This window comes from Thamnophis elegans, chromosome 4 (genome assembly GCF_009769535.1).
Source record: "Thamnophis elegans isolate rThaEle1 chromosome 4, rThaEle1.pri, whole genome shotgun sequence".
In the NCBI taxonomy this organism is placed as follows: domain Eukaryota; kingdom Metazoa; phylum Chordata; class Lepidosauria; order Squamata; family Colubridae; genus Thamnophis; species Thamnophis elegans.
Genome location: NC_045544.1, coordinates 116,708,482 through 116,732,350, shown reverse-complemented (window position 1 = coordinate 116,732,350; position 23,869 = coordinate 116,708,482). Strand labels below are relative to the sequence as shown.

At 39.5% G+C, this 23,869-nt stretch overlaps 1 protein-coding gene across 1 annotated transcript in view; it reads right to left on the bottom strand.

Annotated features, from left to right (window-relative positions):
- Positions 1-23,869, bottom strand: part of PITPNM3 (PITPNM family member 3) — a 149,604-nt gene that overhangs the window by 45,030 nt on the left and 80,705 nt on the right. The window contains exons 4-6 of the mRNA XM_032216982.1: positions 13,841-13,888; positions 5,651-5,727; positions 1,712-1,947 (exon numbers count right to left, since the gene is read on the bottom strand). Coding sequence (XP_032072873.1) covers positions 1,712-1,947; positions 5,651-5,727; positions 13,841-13,888 — 361 coding nt within the window. The remainder of the gene's footprint in view (positions 1-1,711; positions 1,948-5,650; positions 5,728-13,840; positions 13,889-23,869) is intronic.

Below are 23,869 nucleotides of genomic sequence, written 5' to 3'. Positions count from 1 at the left end.
GGGAGGAGACGGGACCTCACAGGAAAAGGGATCCCATCTAAAATATGGATTGGTATTTAAAATGATCAAATACAATTAATGTATAGTTGCAAGAATTATTCCAGTGCTTTAGGTTTCTCCCATATTCTTGCTGTTTATTGAAAGCACACAAATGGGGTTTTGAAAGAGAGGGAGGGAGCACAAAGAAAATTCAAGAACATGATCTGACACTCCAGATGAAACCGAACCAAATCCTTTGCTAAGTTCCTTCTTTTCTCTAGAAACGATATATCAGTGTATTACCTCGACTGTCCCCACTATTCCAACCTGGGTGACTTCATGTTAAGGAGGTTGTTTTTTTCTAGTTTCCCACAGAACAAAAAAATATTACCTAAACCTATCTCAGAAGTGCAGTATTCAGGAATTTTATTCTCAGCCATGGCATTGGAGGTTTATGTTTTATTTCAAACACTCAGATCATTGCTTGAGGTACATGTAACTGTGCTAAAAAAAATCCCTGTAAGAATCTCAAAAAGCCAGAGGCACTAAAAAAAAAAGAATTACTTAATACAGCCTGAGTCACCTGTGGCAACAGCTGAAAACAGAACTTTTCTGACATTCCCATTTGTACACAATGTCGCCATTTAGTATTGTTGCTATTTCTTCCGTTTATTAATCTGTCATTTCTAATCCAGCAATACTTCACAATCCGTACTTCTTCCACAATAGCAGTTTACAAGGCAAGCTACTATTATTCCCCACTTCTCAGATGGAAATGCACAAGGAGGAAGAATAGTTTACCAAAAGATGTACATCTAGGGGTGGGCTTCAAAAATTTCACCAATGGGTTCTCTGCTCGGTTGCTGGGTGGGTGTGGCATAGTCAGCCTCTTGTACCATGGCAGGGGGGAGGGAATTTTCACCTTCCCCAGGCTCTGGAGGCTTTCCTCGAGCCTCTGGGAGGGCAAAAACTGCCCTTCCTAAACTTCCAGGAGGCCCGTTTTCCCTCTCCCCGAGCCCTCTGCGTGAGCCCTGCACTTAACTTGTATCCAAAACGGAGACTCCTGGGGGGGCAGGGGGGGCAGGGCCAGCCAGGGATAGGAGCTGGAGGTTCTCCAAACCCGTGACCCATCAAAACCGCGGTCGACAAAACCGCGCTCGACGAAAGCGCGTACCTGACGTCATCAGCAGCGCGACGAAAAAAATTAAAAAATAAATAAAATTAAAATTAAAATAAAATTAAACCAAGCAGATTCACATAAAGGTAAGGGTTAGGTTTAGGGTTAGGGTTAGGTTAAGGGTTAGGGTTAGGTTTAGGGTTACGTTAAGCATTAGGGTTAGGTTTAGCGTTACGTTAAGGGTTACCGTTAGGTTTAGCGTTAGGTTAACGGTTAGGTTTAGGGTTAGGTTTAGGGTTAGGTTTGGGGGGGTTAGGGTAAGGTTTTCGCTTTATTTTTACATTTACCGCTCACAGCGCGATGTTTTTGTCGCGCTGTGATGACGTCACGTACGCACTTTTGTCGAGCGCGCAATTGTCTACCGCGGTTTTGTGGTGGAACCCTCCAAACCGGCCATAATGTTAACTACAGGTTCTCCTGAACCTGGGCAAACCTGCAGCAGCCCACCCCTGGGTGCATCTCATTTCCTTTTCCACAAAATTGTCATAGAAAGCCCATTTCCTAGTTCCCTGAAATATGTAATATGATGGTTAAGAAGGAAGGAGTAGAACTCACTTTGCCATGAGGGAGAAGGCTTCAGAGCAGACAGCTGGACAGGGAACAAGTCTGATTACAATATGGCCGAGTGAGGAAGGGAAGTGAGCCTGGGTCACTTTCTCAAATACAGATGTGAAGGTGTTGACGTCAGCCATCTTGCTGCTGGGCTCCCCTGCTCCTGTATCTAGGATGTTGCCTCCATGAAGGACAAGAATCAGGACATGTGTTCTGCAGTTGCGCAACTGACTTCCTTCCTGGAGAGGGAAAGAAAAAGAAACCAAATGATTTGAGGAGAAAGCAGCCTAGCTTTATGCTATATTTACTGTATGAGAAAAAGAGCAAAACTCAGATATTATTATTATACTTTAATGCCATTGCACCTTGTACAATGAAATTAAATGCCATCTTCAGTGTACGTTATACATAAAAAAGAAAACAAAAAGACATATCCTTCACATTCTATACAATTGAATTGAAAACCTCTGATATTGCATTAGAATAGAATAGAATAGAATAGAATAGAATAGAATAGAATAAACAGAGTTGGAAGGGACCTTGGAGGTCTTCTAGTCCAACTCCCTGCCTAGGCAGGAAACCCAATACCATTTCAGACAAATGGTTATCCAACATCCTTTTAAAAACTTCCCGCTTTGGAGCATTCACAACTTCTGGAGGCAAGCTGTTCCACTGATTAATTGTTCTAACTGTCAGGAAATTTCTCCTTAGTTCTAAGTTGCTTCTCTAGTGCATTTTGCCATATTAGAAAAAGCTGAAGTTTGCACATTAAAAGATAATTTGAAACCGTCATTAATATTGCACTATACAGTAGAATTCAAAATAGTTACTGCTCTGGGATAGAAGCTGTTTTTCAGCCTGTTTGTCTTGTTTTTTATTGTCCTGTACCGCCTGCCAGATGGTAATAGTTTAAAAAAAAGGGTGCCAAGGATGAGATGGATCTTTAAGAATGTTTTGATCTTTCTTTTTTTAATATTTTTTTATTTTCAAAACAAACACAACACATAAAATCTTCCTTCTTTACATACTGTAGAAAGTCAGTTGGTTATAAAAGGCTTTCGTGCATCTCTTCCACAGTCATCAAGCATAATTCATATTAACTCAAGTATTTTAACGCAGATATTTATACATGTCACCATCATCATACCTCCATTTTCATTTGACTATAATTGTTTAAACATCCTTCATCATAAAATATACCAAGATTTAATACATAACCACACATGGCATTTCATTTACTATTTCTAAAATCCTCCAATAACACTGAATCCTTTTGTCCTATTCTAGCTAAACATCCATCATATTTAGTAACAAAATTTTCTAATCCTCCTTTCCAAATCACTGTTTACAATTTACATCCAGTTTCCTTATGTTGTACGCACACATATATATGCGTTGTTATCATTATCCCTCCTTTATTTGACTATATCCTGTATCATAACATTTCCCCCCATAATAATCAAGACTTAACTGAATCTAACTTAGTTCTTTTTTATTAACCTTTATATATAATCCAAAAGGATTTCTAATCTTCCTTTCATGGGTACCATTCAATATTCATATCCAATTATTACTTATCATAACAATACACATTGTATACATTATTATCATTATCAATTATTTATTTAACTATATCTATTGTCACTAAATTTCACTAGGTTTAACTAGTTTTAAATTATACACTTCCATCTATCAACCTGTATCTTTCCAGTAGCAAAACAGTCTCATGTCTTCTGCCATTTGTGGTGTCATTCTTCTAATCATCTCCTTAATCAAATTTGTATGGATTCCCCTTAGCAACTCCTTGCTTATTAAATCTCTCATGTAATTTCGATGCCCTTCTTCTGTTTCCTTAATCAGCTTATCTTTAATAGTTAGTAGTGTTATCAATGATGTTGCTAATAAAATTTCTCTCTTTAAATCCATAACTTCTTTTGTTTTTTCTTCTTCTGTGTCTTGCCATCTGGGATAGAGTTCCCCTCCATTTAATTTCTCTTTCAGTATTCCACTCTTTCCATTTCCAGAAACAAACCAATCACCATAAATATCAACAAATTTAATTTCTTTATAGTCATTTTCCTCTTTGTTTTTTTGGATTCTAACCTCCACTTTTTCCCCTTGATAAACATCTCCAACTTCTTCATCATATTTTACTGTTAGATACTCTAAGTCTTCCAACTTCTTCTCCGTCCTCTCAGATGTGTTTGATAATTTCTGAATTTCTAAGAATATCTTTTGCAGGCTTAAAGTTTCTTTCTGCTGTTGAAATTGTGCCATTATCTCCAGCTAAAAAACACTGCTGCTCTAGCTTGGAAGGTTTTTACAAGATTAAGCATAGATTCACAATAAAGTTTAATTTTCATTTTTCTCTGGTTGAAGATATACTACAATGGGACATCTGTATGCTTCCCTTCTTATCACTCTCTATAAAGAAGCAATGAGACCTTGGAGTGCCAAGCCAGGATAATCAGTAAGAAAAGTAAAAGTGTTTCGTTTCCAATACACAAACCTCCAGCCTCTGAGTAGCAGTGTTATTGTTGCAATTTTCTTTGTTTCTTTTTGTATCTTTTTTGTATTTCAAGTTTAAAAAAGGTCCGATTCTTGAATGAATTAGAAAAACACTAATGAATGAAAAACAGTAATGAAAGAGCATCGATCAGGGACTTTGCGATGTCCCTGAGATCAGCAAGATGTATTCTTCCTGTTCACCGTTTCTGCGGGACGGTTTAGGTCCGATTGGACCACCTAGCGGCAAAAGTATCGGCTGTGGTCTCGGAGCATCGAGACTGCACGTCTGTATCGTCGTGACGTTGGGATCCTCCTCCAGAATGTTTTGAACTTTCTTAAGGCAGTGGGAGCTATAAAGCTCTTCCAAAGAGGGGAGAGGACAACCAATGATCTTTTGGGCAATGATGTTAATCCTCTGGAGCACTGTCCTATCTGTGACTGCAATTGGCAAACCATACATAGGTGCAGTAAATTAAAACACCTCTCTATGGTGCAGCGGTAGAAGGTCATCATATATCAGGAATCTGTAGCCCTAGATCAGTGGCCCCCAACCTTTTGGGCACCAGAGACTGGTTTCATGGAGAAAGATTTTCCACAGACCAGCATTGTCGTGGTTTTGCGTGCTGCCTGCATCCTGCAGATGGGGCTTCGCTTGTTTGCGTGGCCTGTTGCTGGTCCACTGTGGTTGGGGACCCCTTTCCTAAATTATTCACGGGCTCTCACCCAAGAGGAAGCAGAGGGTGGAAAATATGATCACTGCAGAGAGTAATTCATTATTTTCCGGTGCATTTTGCCATATTAGAAAAAGCTCAAGTCTGCAGATTAAAAGATAATTTGAAACCATCATTAACATTTTTATTGTGTGCTTCCAATAATCACTTTTTTATGTGATGGATGGCTATATAAGTATGATTGATTGACAAATAAATAAAATGTTTAAAATTAAAAATAACGAAGCCATGGATGTCTCTCTACTCTGCTTTCTCAGTAACAGAATCAAATCCCAATACATGGATGAAGGTTGTGATTTACAGTAATTAGTTAAATAACAGCCCAGCAAATGTAATTTTGGAGTCAAAGACAGTTTTGACAGCTGAGAATCAAAAGATTTCCCCACCCACCCACCCACCCAATGCATTATAACATCTGAGATTTTGGAGCATGTTTGTGGCAAAATCCTAAGAGTAACTTAAGTGAGATAGGAGGTATAAAAATATGATGATTAAAATAAACATTCTAAAAATCTGAGTACTGTATTGCTATAGATCAGTGGTGTCCAACTTTAGCCACTTTAAGACCTGTGGGCTTCAATTACCAGAAACCCCCAGCTGATATTCTGGGAGTTGATGTCCACAGGTGTTAAAGTTGCTAAAGTTGGACACCCCTGCTGTAGATGCAGAAGCTGCCTGAAGTAAGATCCAGGTATTACTTCACCTCAATGTCCTCATGGATTTCAATGCTGCCCTGTGCAGGATAGCGATGCTTCCTCAGAGAGGCTCTGTACAACTCCCCTGAAAGACAAAAGAAGAGGGATCTTACCTTTTTTGCTTTCAATATCCCAATTACCAACAGCTGTGAAACTGATTGCTGCATTATTGATATGAATCTTCAGCCATGGTTTTGTAATTCTGACACCTCAGCCAGCAAACTGACTGTAGTTCAAGGGCACCCATTTCCAGTCAACAGTAATTATTCTATCTTGTCCTCAACTGAGTTCTTGTAAAAAAAAAAAACTTCAATAACAACTGGAAAATGCTGCTGGTTAATGAGTGGAAGATTTTCTTTGGCTATTCATGAGTTGCCTACATTATGAAACAGTGTTTTATTTATCTGTTTTATATATATATTCTGTCTTTTCTCCAGGAGATCAAGGTAGTATGCATAGCACTTTCTCACTTAATTTTATCCTCACTAGCCACGAAGTAGGCTAGAAAATCAAAAGTCAAGCAATGAAGTTAGCTAAATGCAGTCTGAACTTGGACTTCCCTTGCTTTGATAATATTGCTGTTAACCACCTATCTTCACAATCATCTGAAAGCTTCAGTTGTCACCAATTCAATTTATGACCAAAAGTGGCCATAACGGCGTTTGCTTTAGTGTTTCAAAACAGCAAATGACCTTACTTAGTTCATGTAGATGTTGAATAAAATAGGATAGAGAGTTGTGATCTGTAGCATGCCATAAGGGACCTAAGGAGCAACATCTTCTCAACCAACATTGATTGAGTCCCAAGGAAATAAGAGAACTATCATAAAATAGTACCCCTACCATAAAATGGTACCCCAACCTCTAGAACTAGTCCCAAGAATATTAGAGTTAACAGTATATAAAGCTGCTGAGAAATCAAGGAGTACAAGGATGGATGCACTATCTCCATCCTGACTCTACCACAGGTAATCTACAAGCTTAACCAAGTCTGCCTCCATACTGAATTCCATCCTGACACTCAACTCAGTATAGATAATCTGCTTCCTCCAGAGCAATGGTAGTCAACTGGTCCCTACCGCCCACTAGTAGGTGTTCCAGCTTTCATGGTGGGCAGTAGGGGTTTGCTGTAACTCTGCTTTATCAATTTTATAAAGAAAAGTTACTTCCCTACTTTATAAATCACCATTACTGTGGAACTGGTGGGCGGTTAGAAAATTTTAATACTATCAGAAATACAAAAGTGGGTGGTAGGTATAAAGAAGTTGACTACCCCTGCTCTAGAGTTTGCATCAACTGCATAAGAGTCGAGTGGCGCAGTGGTTAAATGCAGCACTGCAGGCTACTTCAGCTGACTGCAGTTCTGCAGTTCGGCTGTTCAAATCTCACCGGCTCAGGGTTGACTCAGCCTTCCATCCTTCCAAGGTGGGTAAAATGAGAACCCGGATTGTTGTTGGGGGCAATATGCTGACTCTGTAAACCGCTTAGAGAGGGCTGAAAGCCCTATGAAGTGGTATATAAGTCTAACTGCTATTGCTATACTAAGTGCAGTTTTCAGCAACCTTCCTTCAAAAGAGAGAAGTTATTTAAAATCATTGAGTTCAAATATGGCCTCTTGGCAGGGACCTGGTGGCTTAGTGGCTAAGACGCTGAGCTTGTCGATCAGAAAGGTCGGCAGTTCGGCAGTTTGAATCCCTAGCGCTGCGTAATGGAGTGAGCTCCCGTTACTTGTCCCAGCTTCTGCCAACCTAGCAGTTCGAAAGCATGTAAAAATGCAAGTAGAAAAATAGGGACCACCTTTGGTAGGAAGGTAACAGCATTCTGTGCACATTCGGCATTTAGTCATACCAGCCACATGACCACGGAGACACCTTCGGACAGCGCTGGCTCTTTGGCTTTGAAACGGAGATGAGCACCACCCCCTAGAGTTGGGAATGACTAGCACATACGTATGTGCGAGGGGAACCTTTACTTTTATTTTCCAATATTAAAAATTCTACCCTGTGTACAATAACAGTGAATTGTAGCTCCCATCTTTCTAGCCTATGGCCATTTACCTAGTGGCTAATGTGCTCTGGATAAATCTGGATATAGATTTAATTCATTAAGACAGGCTACTCTACCCACAACGTTCAAGGCTGACATCTCCATTCTACTCTCCATTTTATCACTAAGAATATTACAAAATGATCTAACCTTGAAAAAAAAAAACCACTATTGTTTTCTTCAAGGAGGGGATACCACTCCTTCCTCAGAAACGCTGACACCATAGAAAGCATTCAGTCATTGAGTCTTTATTGATTACTCCTTGAGCCATATCAAAGTGCAAAAGTTCCAGAAACAAATTATTGCAGTCATAGATCACCTCCTTGGCTGCTTTCAAACCTAGAAGGATTCTCAGTTCAATAACCAGGTGGCTAAACTGACAGCACAGAGAACCCTGTCCATTTTCTCAGGAGTCACTGGTTCAAAATCACATCACAAGACTGGGCTCTAGATTCCCTGGCCAGATCTGCCCATTGGAGTTGATCTCTTTATTCACCAAGTAGTCATAAGAGCTCTGAAGATGTTTCTGCCACTTCTATCCCTCCTTACCCAGAAGGGACTGGGTCACTCTGAATAAGGCTTTTGGTCTGATCCCCTAAGACTCTCTGGATCATTTAAACAAAAGATTAGATTTTTTTTAAAAACAGAAGATGGTGTCCTTTTTTAGAATCAGTCTACAAATATAACAAATGTGTGAGATAAGCTCAAATTGTCCCAGACACAGATCACAGTGTAATCAAAGAAAGCCATTGAAAGGAATAGTACATGGGCGGGGAGCAGGAGTGCAAAGAAAACAGAAAAATTTCATTACCTGCTGAAATGAAGCTGATTATATGGCAAATTATGTTTTTCTATTTGCAAGAAAAGCTTTAATGAGTAAAAATTATAACCGAGGCTTAGCAGGATTCAAAAGAACTTTTCAGGTGAGGTTTCAGATTTTTACCAGTTTTCCCTGGCAATCTTATTTATACTGCTATTACTGCAATTCATGCTAATTACATCATTAAGCAAACTATGGGAACAAAGGAGGCAAAAATCAAATCTTGCACAGAAGGTGACATTCAGCGTACATAATGGCTCACTATTCAAACAGCAAGGGGTGGGTGGGTGGGTGTTGATTGGATGTATAATTTAACAATATAGATTTGAAAATTGGACATATTTTGAAACAAGTTAGAAACAGCAAGATGATAGAAAATCCTATCCACCAAGAACTCTCCCATCTATATTTACCACCAAGAATCTTGTGACATTTTAAAATCTAACCCACATACTGTGATCACAACGTTCATGGACCTGGAAAAGCTTATGATGTATCAAATCTGTTACTCCTTAAAATGGCATAAGACTTCTCTTTTACTCCTACTTCTCCGGAAATTTCTTTGCACTTCTTTGACTTTCCAGATGGGTTCTACAGTATGAACATTTGAAGGTGGGGAGGGAGCACCAAAGGTTTCCTAAAGCAATTCAATTCAATTCAATTTATTAGATTTATAGGCCGCCAAATCCCGGAGGACTAAAGCAATGCATAGATAGGATAAGACAGACTCTTCAATGGGTATGGGGTAGGGTGTCCCATAGGGGAACATCTGTGCTCGTCTAAAGTCCCTATCCCCATGATCAATATATTGGGGGGGGGGGTTTGAATAAGGACTGATGTTCTAAACTCCAAATGAAGATTGAGCTGTAGAGTTCCCTTAAAATTGCCTTGTTTGAAAAGTATATATTAATACTAACACTACCCAGTTCTTCATCAAATAGGGGAAAGAAGTCACTCATTTTTGCAAATTAGAAGAATCTGCTTGGTTAATCTAACCTTCATGAATATCATTTTTTTTAAAAAAACAGCCATAGACAGCCATAGCCCTACATTCTCTTTTGTCCAAGTAGCCAACCAGCAACCCTCAGAGAAATCCATAAGCAGTATATGAGAGTATTAATTTCCTCCAGTGTTCTTTACTAAAATATGTCTCTGATACTAGATCATGACTGGCAGCTACTGGCAGCTCTTTCTGTGATGAATACAAATGACTATCGAGTAGGTGGCTATTACCACATATTGTGCAGTGAATTACATAGATTGCACACTGTATGAAAAAGTTCCTTTTTTCTTATATCCTTCATTCAGGTTCACTACATACATTCTTTTATTAATACTTACAGTGTTCTGGCCAATCAAGGTATAGTACTTTGTCCAAGGTACACCTACTCTATCAGAGAGCCAAGTTTGTCCTAATATCTAATTGCAATTGTTTTTGGCTCAAAAACCCGCTCATCATCTCATTTCTGTCAAAAGAGAGCCAAGCCTTACATTTACTTCCTGGAAGAATCTAAACAATCAGATGAGCACTACCATGCATACTACAATATGAAACCGATGTGATTACTTCTGGATCCAATGTGATTACTTCTGTTCACTTGTCCTTAATCTGTCCAAAAGACCAGATGATTAAATTTCAGGGAAATTAAAAAAAAGGGGGGGGGATAATATATCCTGAATCAGAAAGTAGAGATCCAATTTGATATTACAGGGTGAAATTGGACACTCCAACTTGTAATGCAACTATAGATGACCAAGCATTCCATTACTAACATTACCAGAAAAGATCTCTGATATGGAGAAGAGGCGTAAGATGCCCAGAGTCACTTGGCTATAAAAGTTGCATGAATGAATGAATGAATGAATGAATGGCCTAAGCTCCTGAAAGGTAGCATGCTTCCATTATTGGACTGACAAAGTCACAGGCAACAAAATTGTCCAATGGGGTTCTGCCTCAATAAAATCCTCTAGTTATTTGGATGAATTTTAATTGAGTAAAAAGCAAGGGGATTCATGGCAGAAAAGGAAAACAGCCATTCACTCTCTGATTAAACAAGACTAATCTGTGCTACAAAGGAACAAATGGCTAAACCAATGCCCAACATGAAAAACTATACAGACTCTGATGCATTCTCCTATTTTATATTATCTGGAAGGAACAATTTAGCACTGGCTATGAATATTTACTGAAAAAGAATATTTAAACTCCTACCTACAGTACTATAGATGCCATAAAACCCCATAGAAATTATTCTTAAGAGGACATATGTTTTGATCACTAAGGGGATTCTTGTTTGGAACTTTTAGAAAATAAGGCTGTATATATTAGTTTATTTAACTATTGTTAAATACATAGACAACTCTTAACAATTATATAAGAACTATATGACACAAATATAAGATTTATTATACGAGTGCATATTCCTTCCTATATTCATTTTTTAAATGAATACTTTTTTTAAAAAATACAGTATGCATCTATTTAGGTTTTTGTTTCCAGTAAGTGGATGGAAGCTCAATCCCAATTGAGACTACTATATGCAGAGGGGATGGGGCAATGTGTGCTGCATAAAAATCCATGTAGTATAGTTCAGCTCTGCAGTCCTTAAAGAAATCCCAGTGGTTGGATTCAATTTTTTTTTACTACCAGTTCAGTGGACGTGGCTTGGTGGGCATGGTGTGGCTTGGTGGGTATGGCAGGGGAAGGATACTGTAAAATCTCCATTCCTTTCCCACTCCAGGGGAAGGTTACTGCAAAATCCCCATTTCCTCCTGATCAGTTAGGACGCGGGTGGCAGAGAATAGATGGGGGCAGGGCCAGTCAGAGGTGGTATTTACCTACTCAAAACTACTCAAAATTTCCACTACCAGTTCTCCAGAACTGGTCAGAACCTGCTGAATACCACCTCTGGTCTGGAGCCATGCATGTACTACACCCTTCTTATTTCCTACTTCTCTCATTCTGTGTGCAAGACAAGAGCTACTGGGGAATAAGAGATACCTGTCATTATAGGACTCAGCTTTGTGGAAATACTGGACTCTGAGCTATTTTCATTATTCTGGTTCAGAAATCTCTAATTAAAGGAACTCTTGACTCACTCTGTTTCATAGCAAAAAATAACTTGCAATCTGAAGATATATATTTGAAAAGGTAGTTTTAGTAGGCCCAAGGGACTGAGGCTGAAAAATTTTTTTCTCTGTCTGCTTTGAAGCACAAATTACATTTTGAGAACCATCCCTCCCGTTTGAAAATCAGTTATTAGGGAATGCTAGAGTGATAGGATTTGTGTTTAAGAAATTAGAACTGATTTCATTCCAGATCATATCATATTCCAACTACAGAGTGGGATGTTTTCTGGAGAATGCTCAGGAGGCATTCATTTTGCTTATGTCAACAAGAAGAGCTTTTAAAGGCATTTGAACACAATTGCTGGAGATCAGAAGAGATTGCTTTTTCTGATGCAGGAGGCAGTGTGAACAAAAAAAATAGTCTGTTTTCCTTGAGATGCACAAGTTTAGATTGTGTTTTCAACAGATTCTCCTTAAAGCATAAATGTCTATAAGCCACTAGCATCGCCTCTGGTGAGATGGTTAAGCATACAAGTTTAATAAATAAAGCAACTCAGATAGCCCTTGGCATGACAGTTACTAATACAAAAAGGATTTGTCAGAATCAGATTTGTCACGATCAACCATGAGATAGAGAACATTTTAATGCTTCTTTGAAACCTACGTTTCTACAATGTCTTATACTTACCAAGTTTGGGGAGAAAGTAATAGATTATATAAATATGATTGTGCAACAAAAACTAACATTTTCAAAGGATGTATAGCTATGTGTCTTGATAGATGAATTTCTCTGCCTCCACTGAGAACATGTGAGGACATGTGAAAGGCAAAAAAACCTTCTTTAGAGAAGGATATGGGTCATTTCAGAAACCTATCAAATATTTACTGGCCTGATTCATGCAATATAATAAGCAAGATGTAATTTTAAAAAGTAAAGGTTACGCTTGCACATATGTACTAGTCATTCCCGACTCTAGGGGGCGGTGCTCATCTCCGTTTCAAAGCCAAAGAGCCACCGCTGTCCAAAGATGTCTCTATGGTCATGTCTCTGGCATGACTAAACACTGAAGGTGCAGGGAACACTGTTACCTTCCCACCAAAGGTGGTCCCTATTTTTCTACTTGCATTTTTTACAAGCTTTCAAACTGCTAGGATGGCAGAAGCTGGGACAAGCTCACTCCGTTACACAGCACTAGGGATTCAAACCGCTGAACTACCTACCTTTCTGATCGACAAACTCAGCGTTAACCACTGAGCCACTGCGTCCCATTGAAGCAATAGCAATAGCAGTGGACTTATATACCGCTTCATAGGGCTTTCAGCCCTCTCTAAGCGGTTTACAGAGAGTCAGCATATTGCCCCCAACAATCTGGGTCCTCATTTTACCCACCTCGGAAGGATGGAAGGCTGAGTCAACCCTGAGCCGGTGGGATTTGAACCGCTGAACTGCTGATCTAGCAGTAGCCTGCAGTGCTGCATTTAACCACTGCGCCACCTTGGCTCTTAGGCGATATAATAGCATAGGTTATTTTGCATGAAGACAGCCAATTGTACGTCATGTAATGAATCACAATTAAACAAGCTATACTTTAATTCAATATGTAGGTCCAGTCATCGCATCTAAGGATAAAGATGGCTTGCTATCCTTGCTTACATTTGGCACGGGGTAGCAAGAGATAATGGCTGAGAAAGCTTATGCTACCTACTGTAAAAGGCTGCAAATGACAGATGTGCTTATCTTTCATCCCTGAAGAATTTGCCAAGATGCCGTATTTGATCAGAGCAACTAAATACATTCAGACTCACATGGGAACGAAATATTGGGCCTCGGCACCTGAATAATCTCTTTCAGATCTGTTTTTTTTTTTTAAATGCCAACATCTGAGGAAGTGCCATCTCAGTAAAAGGAGAGAAGGAAAAGAGACACTTCCCATTTGCACATTCCCATAAAAAGTTGTCAGTTTTTATGCCATCTGTTGCACTGTTGCTAGCTGTTTATAATAACAAATCTGTTACAGAGAAATAAACTTATGCATGGCTGCTGGCATATGCTTCCTATTAGCAAGTGATCACAAAAGTATTTTAAACTAGGAAAGGATTGAGATCCTAGTAAGTTTAGTAAAAAAAGAAAGAAAATGCCATACAAGGGGACAATACATTTTAATGACTATCAGGGCAGAGTCAAAGTTACCTATTGTCTGTACTTTTAGACAGTACAATAAATCTTAAATATGGAAATACATTTTAAAAGCTCCAGGACTCACGTTGTTTTTCATGTAGAACACCAGATGAACAAAAAGTGGGGTCTTCACCTGTCAAAGACAGAAATAGAGATGTTAGATTTTATTCATAAGTACTTATCTTTTCTATAGACTCATTCAATTGTTACATCACCCACTAGCACCCAACCCCAAGACCCAAATTCATCCATTCAGCTCATATTCAAGATGGACCATTGTAGCTTCCTCTAATTTCATCTATCTGTCCTCCATCTCTGCTTCCTTTCAGCATCATCAATATATGGATAATGGCTTTAAAATTATGTTTACTTTGCTGGCATAACTACAATAGGTTTTATAGTGAACCAAGGGCAAGCACAGGAAAACAATTCTGCTTCTTCTCTCCTGATGTTAGAATTCAGGGTGCATTATAGAGCTTGTTGGAATCAGCTATGATATCTGAACTACCAGGAAGAAGAATTGCTTCCCACCATGTCTAATTAAATGTAATTCAGACACAAAACACCAATCCTTGGCTAGTAGATCTTTAATATATTTATATACAGAAAATGGGATGATTAACAATATTAGTCACCTCTCAGTACAGAAGCAGCATATCACTGAACACCAATTTATAAATGACGTGGCTTAAGAGTGAGTTATTTCCCCAAATTTCGTGGGTTTTTTTTATAGCAAGACAACAAAAATAAACAGAATGCATAAATACAAAAACAGACAAAATATTGAAATACAAAAGACAATAAATTACAAAACAACCCCGAAACCAAAACTGGGGGAAAAAAGGAAGTGGGGGAATTTCAAATGTACCAATACAAAACATCTAATATAGGTACTGTATATATTAAGCATATAGAAATCATTGTTTATCAAAACATCTCATTGTAATAATATATTGCTATCAAATAGAAATAATAAAAGTTACCCACTCTATTGTTGTAAAATATAAAATCTGAATCATAGAATAACATATTGTTTCATTTTCCAGATTTCCAAAAGCTGTAATTAATATCTGGAATAGTACCACTATTCAAATTTCTACAGCAAACCATCTAGGTCTTCTGTATCCTGCAAGTGCCAGCCCAATGTATTCAGAGAAGCTCCCAAATATTTACAGGAAGGAAAAATCCTAGTGCTTTTTCACGGTTGCATTCCAGAAGTCATTACTTAAGATATGCTACCTCTGATTTAGTCCTGAAGATTTCTGGGCACTAGCAATAGCAATAGCAATAGCAATAGCAATAGCAATAGCAATAGCAATAGCAATAGCAATAGCAGTTAGACTTATATACTGCTTCATAGGGCTTTCAGCCCTCTCTAAGCGGTTTACAGAGTCTGCATATTGCCCCCAACAACAATCTGGGTCCTCCTTTTACCTACCTCGGAAGGATGGAAGGCTGAGTCAACCCTGAGCCGGTGAGATTTGAACAGCCGAACTGCAGAACTGCAGTCAGCTGAAGTAGCCTGCAGTGCTGCATTTAACCACTGCGCCACCTCGGCTCTGATGACACAATCCTCCATGTCTTTGTCCAGTCCCCCTTTAAAATAATCAGAACTGGTACTAACTTCCACATATTGGAAGCAAACTCCCCAGCTTAACCATGCATTGATATTGCTACCATACTCTGCTCTGTCATAATATACACATATTGTTGAATACACTACTCTACACTTATATAGAATACTTGTGCTGATAACCCAGGGTTGCCCGGGTATTTATTTATAGGGGGAAAATGTCTGGACAAATGTAATTTCTAATATTGGATTTTCCCCCTTACCAGAGGGAGCCTCCTTGTAGAGTACTGTGAAGCCATTATGATGGCGCTGTACAGTAGAAGCCATTTTATGGCAGTACAGTAGAAGTCATTTTAGGGCACAACAGGCTGTATCATAACAGAATACATGCACCAAGGGGTATTAGGGGTGTCTTACCCCCACAGTATTTGTTTCCAGAGAGGAAGTCATCTGTGTACCAAGTTTGGTTGAAATTGTTCGAGGAGTTTCAGAGTTATGGTGGAACACACACACACATACAGCCATTTTTATATGTATAAATTTAATTGCCAAGTGAAATATTTTGGTCCATTATATTAAATTGGTTCCTTCTTTTTCAAATGACAATTAAAAAACTGCAATGCAAATACTGAGTTGCCAACCAGAAGATTGCATGAAAACGCAAACATTCAAACTGAAAAGCAGATTGAGCACTAAAGCAAATTAATTTTGTTCAGGGATTAAAAAGGCTTTCACTGTAAGTATTTGTGGCAACTACAGCAAGCTGGGGGGGGGGGGGAATGAAGGTTTCCAAGAGGGATTAATTTAGTTATCTGTGAAAACTCCATCTTCACCAGGATGCCTTACAGATATGCTCTCACTCCTACCTATAAATTGCACTAGAATGGATTTTGCTGAATTTCCAGCTGCTCATATTTTAATCTTCTAGGAAATAATATTTTAAAATGGGTTATAATGGCTTTTAATCCTTTAGACTGACTGAGCAATAACTCAAAGCAGCATAAATGTAAAGACTATGAAATGTAAAGGTCATCACTAATTGTTCTTCCAAATTCAGACTAACCAAAATAACCAACCAGATTTTCAGATAAAATCTGGACTGGAACACTGTTATCTTCCCACCAAAGATGGTTCCTATTTTTCTACTTGCATTTTTACATGCTTTCAAACTGCTAGGTTGGCAGAAGCTGGGACAAGTAACAGGAGCTCACTCTGTTACACAGAGCTAGGGATTCAAATCACCGAAATGCTCACCTTACAGATCAACAAGTTCAGCATCTTAGCCACTGGGTCACTGCATCCCTACTGAGAAAACAGTGCCTTTTCCAATTGTTAAATTGATCCATTGTTAAATAAATATTGTTTATCAAGTACTTCTAAAAGTTTACAGCTTTCATCCATTGGTTTTAATCTTGGCTTCTGCAGGAATGGGAAATGCAGGAACAGGAAATCAATATGCTCCCTATTTTGCATAAAAAGAGGCTTCTTTCTTGCAGCCACATTGGCTTTAAGATCTCTCATTATTAACACTAGTTTTCTCACTGTTCTTCTAGATGCAGTTGGAATCCATACATACTGCTATTATGTATGGTTGCCAAGATAGTCTCTCCAAACCAGTGGTGGATTTCAAAATTATTTAGAACCTCTTCTGGTGGCCGGCTTTGTGGGAGTGGCTTGCTGGCCATGTGACTGGGTAGGAGTGGCTTGCTGGCCATGTGACTGGGTGGGAGTAGCTTGCCAGCCATGTGACTGGGTGGGTGTGGCCAAATTGTAAAATGTGGTGAAATTCACTTAACAACACTCTTACTTAGCAAACAAAATGTGAGCTCAGAAACTCTGGCATTTGAAGCATGCAAGTCTTAAAGCTGTCAAGTTACAAGATCCTTGCACCCTTAGCCCTTTAGAAAAAAACCCAGGGGTGTTCAAACTTGACAGCTTTAAGACTTGTGGACTTCAACTCCCAGAATTCCTCCTCTCGCTCTTCATCTTGATGATGTTTGGACGGATGGGGGGAGGGAGCTGGAACCGGTTCTAAACGGCACTGTAGATTTGTGGAACCTCTTCTATAGAAGAGGTTAGAACTGGCAGGAACCCACCCCTGCTCCAAACCTAGATTTTAATATGTATTATTTGTACCCAGGGGTGAGATTCTACTTGGTCAGCCTGGTTCTGGCATACTGGTAGCTCAGAAGATCAGCTGAGAGCGAACTGGTTCACTCTGACTTTCAGGTGGGCCCGCGTGCCCGTCCCTGGGCTTTACTCACCTATATTTCCTTGTTTTTTAACCCAGCTGATAGGCGCAGCAGAGCCAATTGCTGTGCCTCAGCTGTTTTGGTGCACCTCAGCTGCAGTAGAATGTACGTTTTTTATCTTTGTTTTAATGAACTGCAAGAGAGAACGAAGCGCACGTTTTATGCGTACTCAGCAAACCGGTCGTTAGACCGGTTGAATGACACCACTGTTTGTATCTCTTCAATTCACAATAGTCACTCATCTTATCCATATGGCCAACTGGGTTTATTGCTCTGAAAATGCCTTCATGTGAAAGGATTATATGTACGTTGTCTACTTCCCAATGAAACATGTAGACCTCTCTAGCTACTTTTTATCTATAATGCACACAAACACCCTTCCCACATTCCTGGATTGGTTCTCACAATAAATACTAGGACTATGCAGAGATCTTGATTTGAAAGGCAAGACTGTCTTTTCCTGGGATCTCATGAGAAACTAAACTAATCCCAGGATTCCACAGCAGGAATCACACAACCAGGAAAAACTACCGTTGTTTGAAGGCATGCCCAACAAGAGCTACATCTGTGCCTATATATATACTCTGAAAGAAATGTTGCCGTTAAATCCAGATCTCTGCATAGGTGTACAGTACAGTATCAGACAAATTGCCCCAATCAATTATACAACAGAAGATGACAGAATTTCACTTCTTCGGTGGGGAGAGAAGCATGGGAGCTATCCAAGGTCCTTCTTTGTCCAACAAAGAATCTACCTAAAGAACAAGTGTCAAACTCAATTGCATCACATGATGTATCACAATGTTTTTTTGCCTTTGTGGAGCTGGGGTGGGCGTAGCCTGTGCGTGATGCATCCAGCCCATGGGCCACCAATTTGATGCCCCTGATAAAGCAACAAAAATATTACCGCACTGCTGAAATGAATATAGAAAAGCAAGATCTTTGCATTTTGAATTATTGTGGAGGAGCAACTGGATAAATACAATCCTCACACTCTATGTTGACTCTATGCGATTAGCCTTGATAGCAATGTAACTGTCTCTGAATGCCATCTTCTGGGAAACTAGTCATTTCCTTCTGCAATTAGTTGGTCACTGTGAAAACAGACTGGTGGGTTAGACAGGCCAGAAGTCTGATCAGGCAAAGGCACTGCATATGTGTTGTGGGCACCCCAGCAGCCATTGGAGCGGGCAGCAGATTCGGACAGTGAGGAGGTTGGGGAGGAACATGGGCCAGTCCTGGAGTCTGGAAGGCTCTGATAAGGGCTCTGTGTCGGAGGCAGAGAGGGGGCCAGAGCCATATGCCAGCTATCAGCTGCCTGCAGAGTCAGACATCAGTGAGGCAGACGAACAGCTGGAGCCTGTTCCCAGTGTGCACATGCACAAAATTGCCAGACAAAGGGAACAGCTAAAGAACAGGGGTCGAGTTGGGAGTAAGGCCACAGATGGACGATGAATGGCCCCTCCCAGAGGAAATAAAAGAGGAATGAAAGGGGAGTGGAGTTTGCAGGAGACAATTAATTCACTTAATTGGTGCGTGACTCTCCGAGACTCCTTGCCAAGTTTTGCAGATATCGGCCATGCAACTCTGCAAGCCAGATAAGGTCTGTGACTGTAAATCCTCCCTTGAAAGACTTTGCTGGATGTGAATGAGCAGAATTCACAGTAAATTAATAAAAGAGTTTTTTGTCAGGAGTTTGCTTCATGTTCTTGGGAAGCCTAGGTCAGAACAATATGTTCTTAACTATGCATACGGCTAACATCAAATCAACAATCCTGATACTACTCTAATCATAAATACTTTATTACTTTTAACAAAATATTTTTACCTCTAAAATATGCTACAAGCTTTAAAGCTCTAAGTACCTTTATTAATCTTACCCTTCTGCTCTTCCTATTATCTTTCTTTCCAGAATTTGTAGCTAGCAAGCAGAGTTCTCAATACAATACAATAGCAGAGTTGGAAGGGATTTTGGAGGTCTTCTAGTCCAACCCCCTGCCTAGGCAGGAAACCCTATACCGTTCCAGACAAATGGCTATCCAACATCTTCTTAAAGACTTCCAGTGTTGGGGCATTCACAACTTCTGGAGGCAAGCTGTTCCACTGGTTAATTGTTCTAACTGTCAGGAAATTTCTCCTCAGTTCTAAGTTGCTTCTCACTTTGATTAGTTTCCACCCATTGCTTCTTATTCTACCCTCAGGTGCCTTGGAGAATAGTTTGACTACCTCTTCTTTGTGGCAACCCCTGAGATATTGGAACACTGCTATCATGTCTCCCCTAGTCCTTCTTTTCATTAAACTAGACATACACAGTTCCTGCAACCATTCATCTTGTTTTAGTCTCCAGTCCCCTTATCATCTTTGTTGCTCTTCTTTGCACTCTTTCTAGAGTCTCCACATCTTTTCTACATTGTGGCGACCAAAACTGAATGCAGTATTCCAAGTGTGGCCTTACCAAGGCATTATAAAGTGGTATTAACACTTCACGTGATCTTGATTCTATCCCTCTGTTTATGCAGCCTAAAACTGTGTTGGCTTTTTTGGCAGCTACTGCACACTTCTGGCTCATATTTCAATGGTTGTCCACTAGGACTCTCTACTAAAAGAACTCCATCTTCAAATAATACTTCAAGCCTTAATATTGCCTTCATTCCTGGCAACTGTCTGGGCAAGTCTCTGCAGTTTTCTTGTCAAGATTTTTATAAGTGGTTTGCCCTTGCCTTCTTCCTATGAATGAGAAAGTGACTGGCTCAAGGTCACCCAGCTGATTTTATGCCCAAGGCAGAATTATAATTCACCATCTCCTAGTCTTTTCTCTGGTGCCTTAACACTGCACCAAACTAACTCTTATAGACACAGAAAACTGGAAAGGAAAATTTATGGGTCACAAACAGATCAATAAAATTACAGCTGACTATATTTTAACATACTACCATTCTCTGCAAGGAAGAACCAGTTCTGTCAATTCCAGTTGAACTTTGATAAGACAAATACAACATGAGATTTATGAGACACAATGGTAAAAATCAATTTAAAATATTTTTTTAAAGTCCCATGAAACATACATTGAAATTACACGATTCCTCAGAGAAATCAGATGTAAAATCTCCTTTCAGAACTGTCTATTTAATTTCCCATAGAATGGTTCAGCTCACTGTCACATTAAATGAATTTTCCTACTCACTGTCAAGAGGAGAGATGCTCAGAATGCAGACAGCATCTTTCTCAACTCCCCCTGAATCATTGGCTGTTGATTGACATAAATTAGCAGGGAACACAAGGCAGCCCTTCATATCACTGTCAAGAGCAGCTGTAAAACATGTTCCAGTCCTTCAAAGCCCACCCACTAATTATCTATTTTGCTGTCTTTGAGACACTGTTTGGATATGTGGCCACTGCATCACTCAGCTGATCAGTGGTGTAGAAAAAAAATTCTATTTGTGCACAGAATATCAACTTTTTAAAAACCCAATTAAATAAACCACCAAGACAAAAACTAATAAATTAGAAATCAGATGATAAACAAAAAAGTTAAAAAATACGGACTCCCCCCCCCCCCAAAAAAAAAATACAGAACCTTTGCACAGACAAGGATAACTTGTTAGGATGAAGATTCATTTATCTAGAAAACAGTGTATTTGAATAAATCTAATTGCGGGTATTTTCATAGGAATTTGGGCTTGCGTGAACTTTTTAACCAAAGCCATTTTCCAAATTTTTAAGCACCACTGAAACACAGAAGCATGCTGTTTAGTTTCCTCGTGCTTTGCAATAATGAACATAGCTGATTTAATTTGTCATGTTGCTTCGGTTTAAGAAAAACTAAAGGCAAGATTTAAAAAAAATAAAAAAAAAAAAACTAAAATATTACTTATAATTGCACAAGGCATGTTTAAAGGTTCAGAGGATTTGACTGAAAGACAGTGCAAAAGATGTTTTCCTCTTTTTATTTAAACTAATGATAAAACGTAGCACAAGTACAACTTATTGAGCCAGAGATATGAGCTCCCCGTAGAGATTCGTACCCTCTCCACCGTCCAGGCCTTCCGCATAGCCTTGAAGAACTGGCTCGCCCGTCAGGCCTGGGGATAAGGATAGTTGCCCCTCCCGAATGATGAATGTATGTTGCCTACCATTTTATTATATGTTTCTATCTTGATGTCTGTATTCCCCTTTCCCGGTTTTATGTGAGCCGCCCTGAGTCCCCTCAGGGAAAAGGGCGGCCTACAAATTCTAATAAAACTCTAAACTCTAAAACTCTCTATACCATAAAAATATCAGTCTTAGGTGATATTTTGCATCAGCATTATTAGCAAAAGGCACATAATCTGAAGTGGAACAATTAAGGAAGTTGGTTTATATCTCTCTGACTGATTGGCAGCCAACTGTGAAAACGTCTCCAGACTTGGCTTGCGTCCCCTTCTCCAATGGGAAAAAATTTCAAAAGTTCAAGTCAGAATATTTTTTTTCTGAACTCCAACTCTAGTCAATGTGCAAATTATACAAACTTGCCATATATTTGATTTTTTTTAGTTCTGTACTTACCTTCTCTTCTTAATTCTAGAATCAAGAAAATGCCTATAGGCATTGGTGGCAAAATTTCCTCTTTTTCTGATTTAATGATATAAACTGAAAACAGACCTCTCTGTGGGCACACTTGTTGCTAGCTGCTCTTCCTGGTTCTGTTGCACGCATGTGCTCCAGCCAACTGGCCTGGTGTGCAGTGCATGTATGCTGGAACCCAGCAGAGAGCAGCTGGCCAGTGCACATGCGTGCCGGACCAGCTGATGTCTTCCAGGTTCCGGTGTTCCGGCACATTTGCACATGCATGCATTCCAGTTTCGGCACTGAGTGCCAAAAAGGTTAACCATCACTGATCTAGCATGTAATCCTATGACGAAAACACTTACTTCATCTTCAAACACACCTCAAGGCTCCTTTGGAATGAATAGATAAGGCCCCATGCCAGTTCTCTTATTCTTTTAGCGCTCTTTCCTCAGATTGTGTCCTTGAATGCTTATGGATTTTATATAAATTGTGGACAAACGAGATTCAGCACTGCAACACTGTCTATTCCATTTTAAATTACTAGATTCCCTTCTGGTTTGAAACCAACAAGTACAACCGTCTAATTCAAAACTAGTCACTGCAGCTGCCAGTCATTCATTTCTAAGCTTCTTCTGATGGTCATGCTGTTTTCAAGAGTTTCCCCTTTGCTGTCTTCAGCCCTCTTTCTCTTGTGAAAACTATTTTCTATTAAAATTTAAACTAACACCTACTTTCAACTTCTTATCAGCAAAATTAATACAAAACAACTTTGTTTGCACAGATACATTGACAGCCAGTTAATCTCAGTTGATTCATCTGTTTCAGGGTGACATGGAGAAGGACTCATCTCGGATATACCCAAGACTGTATACAAATTCTCTTTAAAAAATAGTGGAAATCTGGGGCATGATCTATGAGCATCTCATCCCCACTTATAACTGAACAGCTTAAGCCATTTATTCGGCAACAACATTCGCTATGGTACGGGGGATGTGTGTGATGCCATGCGGATGTTGGCTGGAGCAGGGTCGTCCTTGCTGTAAAATAGCCGCGGATGCCATGAGGTGGATGGTCAATTTCCTTTCATTGCCAGTGTTAGATCGGCATGGGAGGAATAGACTCCAGGCATAGAAACTTTCAGTACCTTTTATTTTCCAAGCTGCTGTGATACCAACTGCTGGCAGGCCGCTGGTGTTCTCTATTTACTGAGCTCCGGCAGACTAGCCAGCCAATGACAGCAGTTTAAATTTATAATATACTGCAATTCGAGAAAATGGAAAAGGGATCAAAGGAATTATTTCCATGGGTGTCTTGTCTTGTTTTCCCTTAATATATTGATACGTATTTCGGGCAGGACTGAACAGTTTCTCCATAATTGGCCAATCTGTTTCTAAACCTTATTTAAATCAAAAGTGTAAGTCGATCCCATTCCTTCTCCCAAAGCTTTCTTCAGTCTTAGGATAAGCAGTGCCCATTGGCAATATAATCTAATATATACATGAGTATGAAGTCTCATTGAAAATACATAGAAAGGCATGCCAGAGCTAGCCATTTCTTCTCCTAGAGTCCATATGGACTAGTTCCTTAGAGTAGAGGCCTGTTAATAGTTCCATGGAAGAGAGGATAGTCCACGGCTTAATTTTTTTCTCTGTAAGGTTGTCCTATCCTTTTCAGAAGGTCATTGAAATATTCCTGCCCAGTGATATATGCTATCTGATCACAGGCTGTGGACAGGACTGCT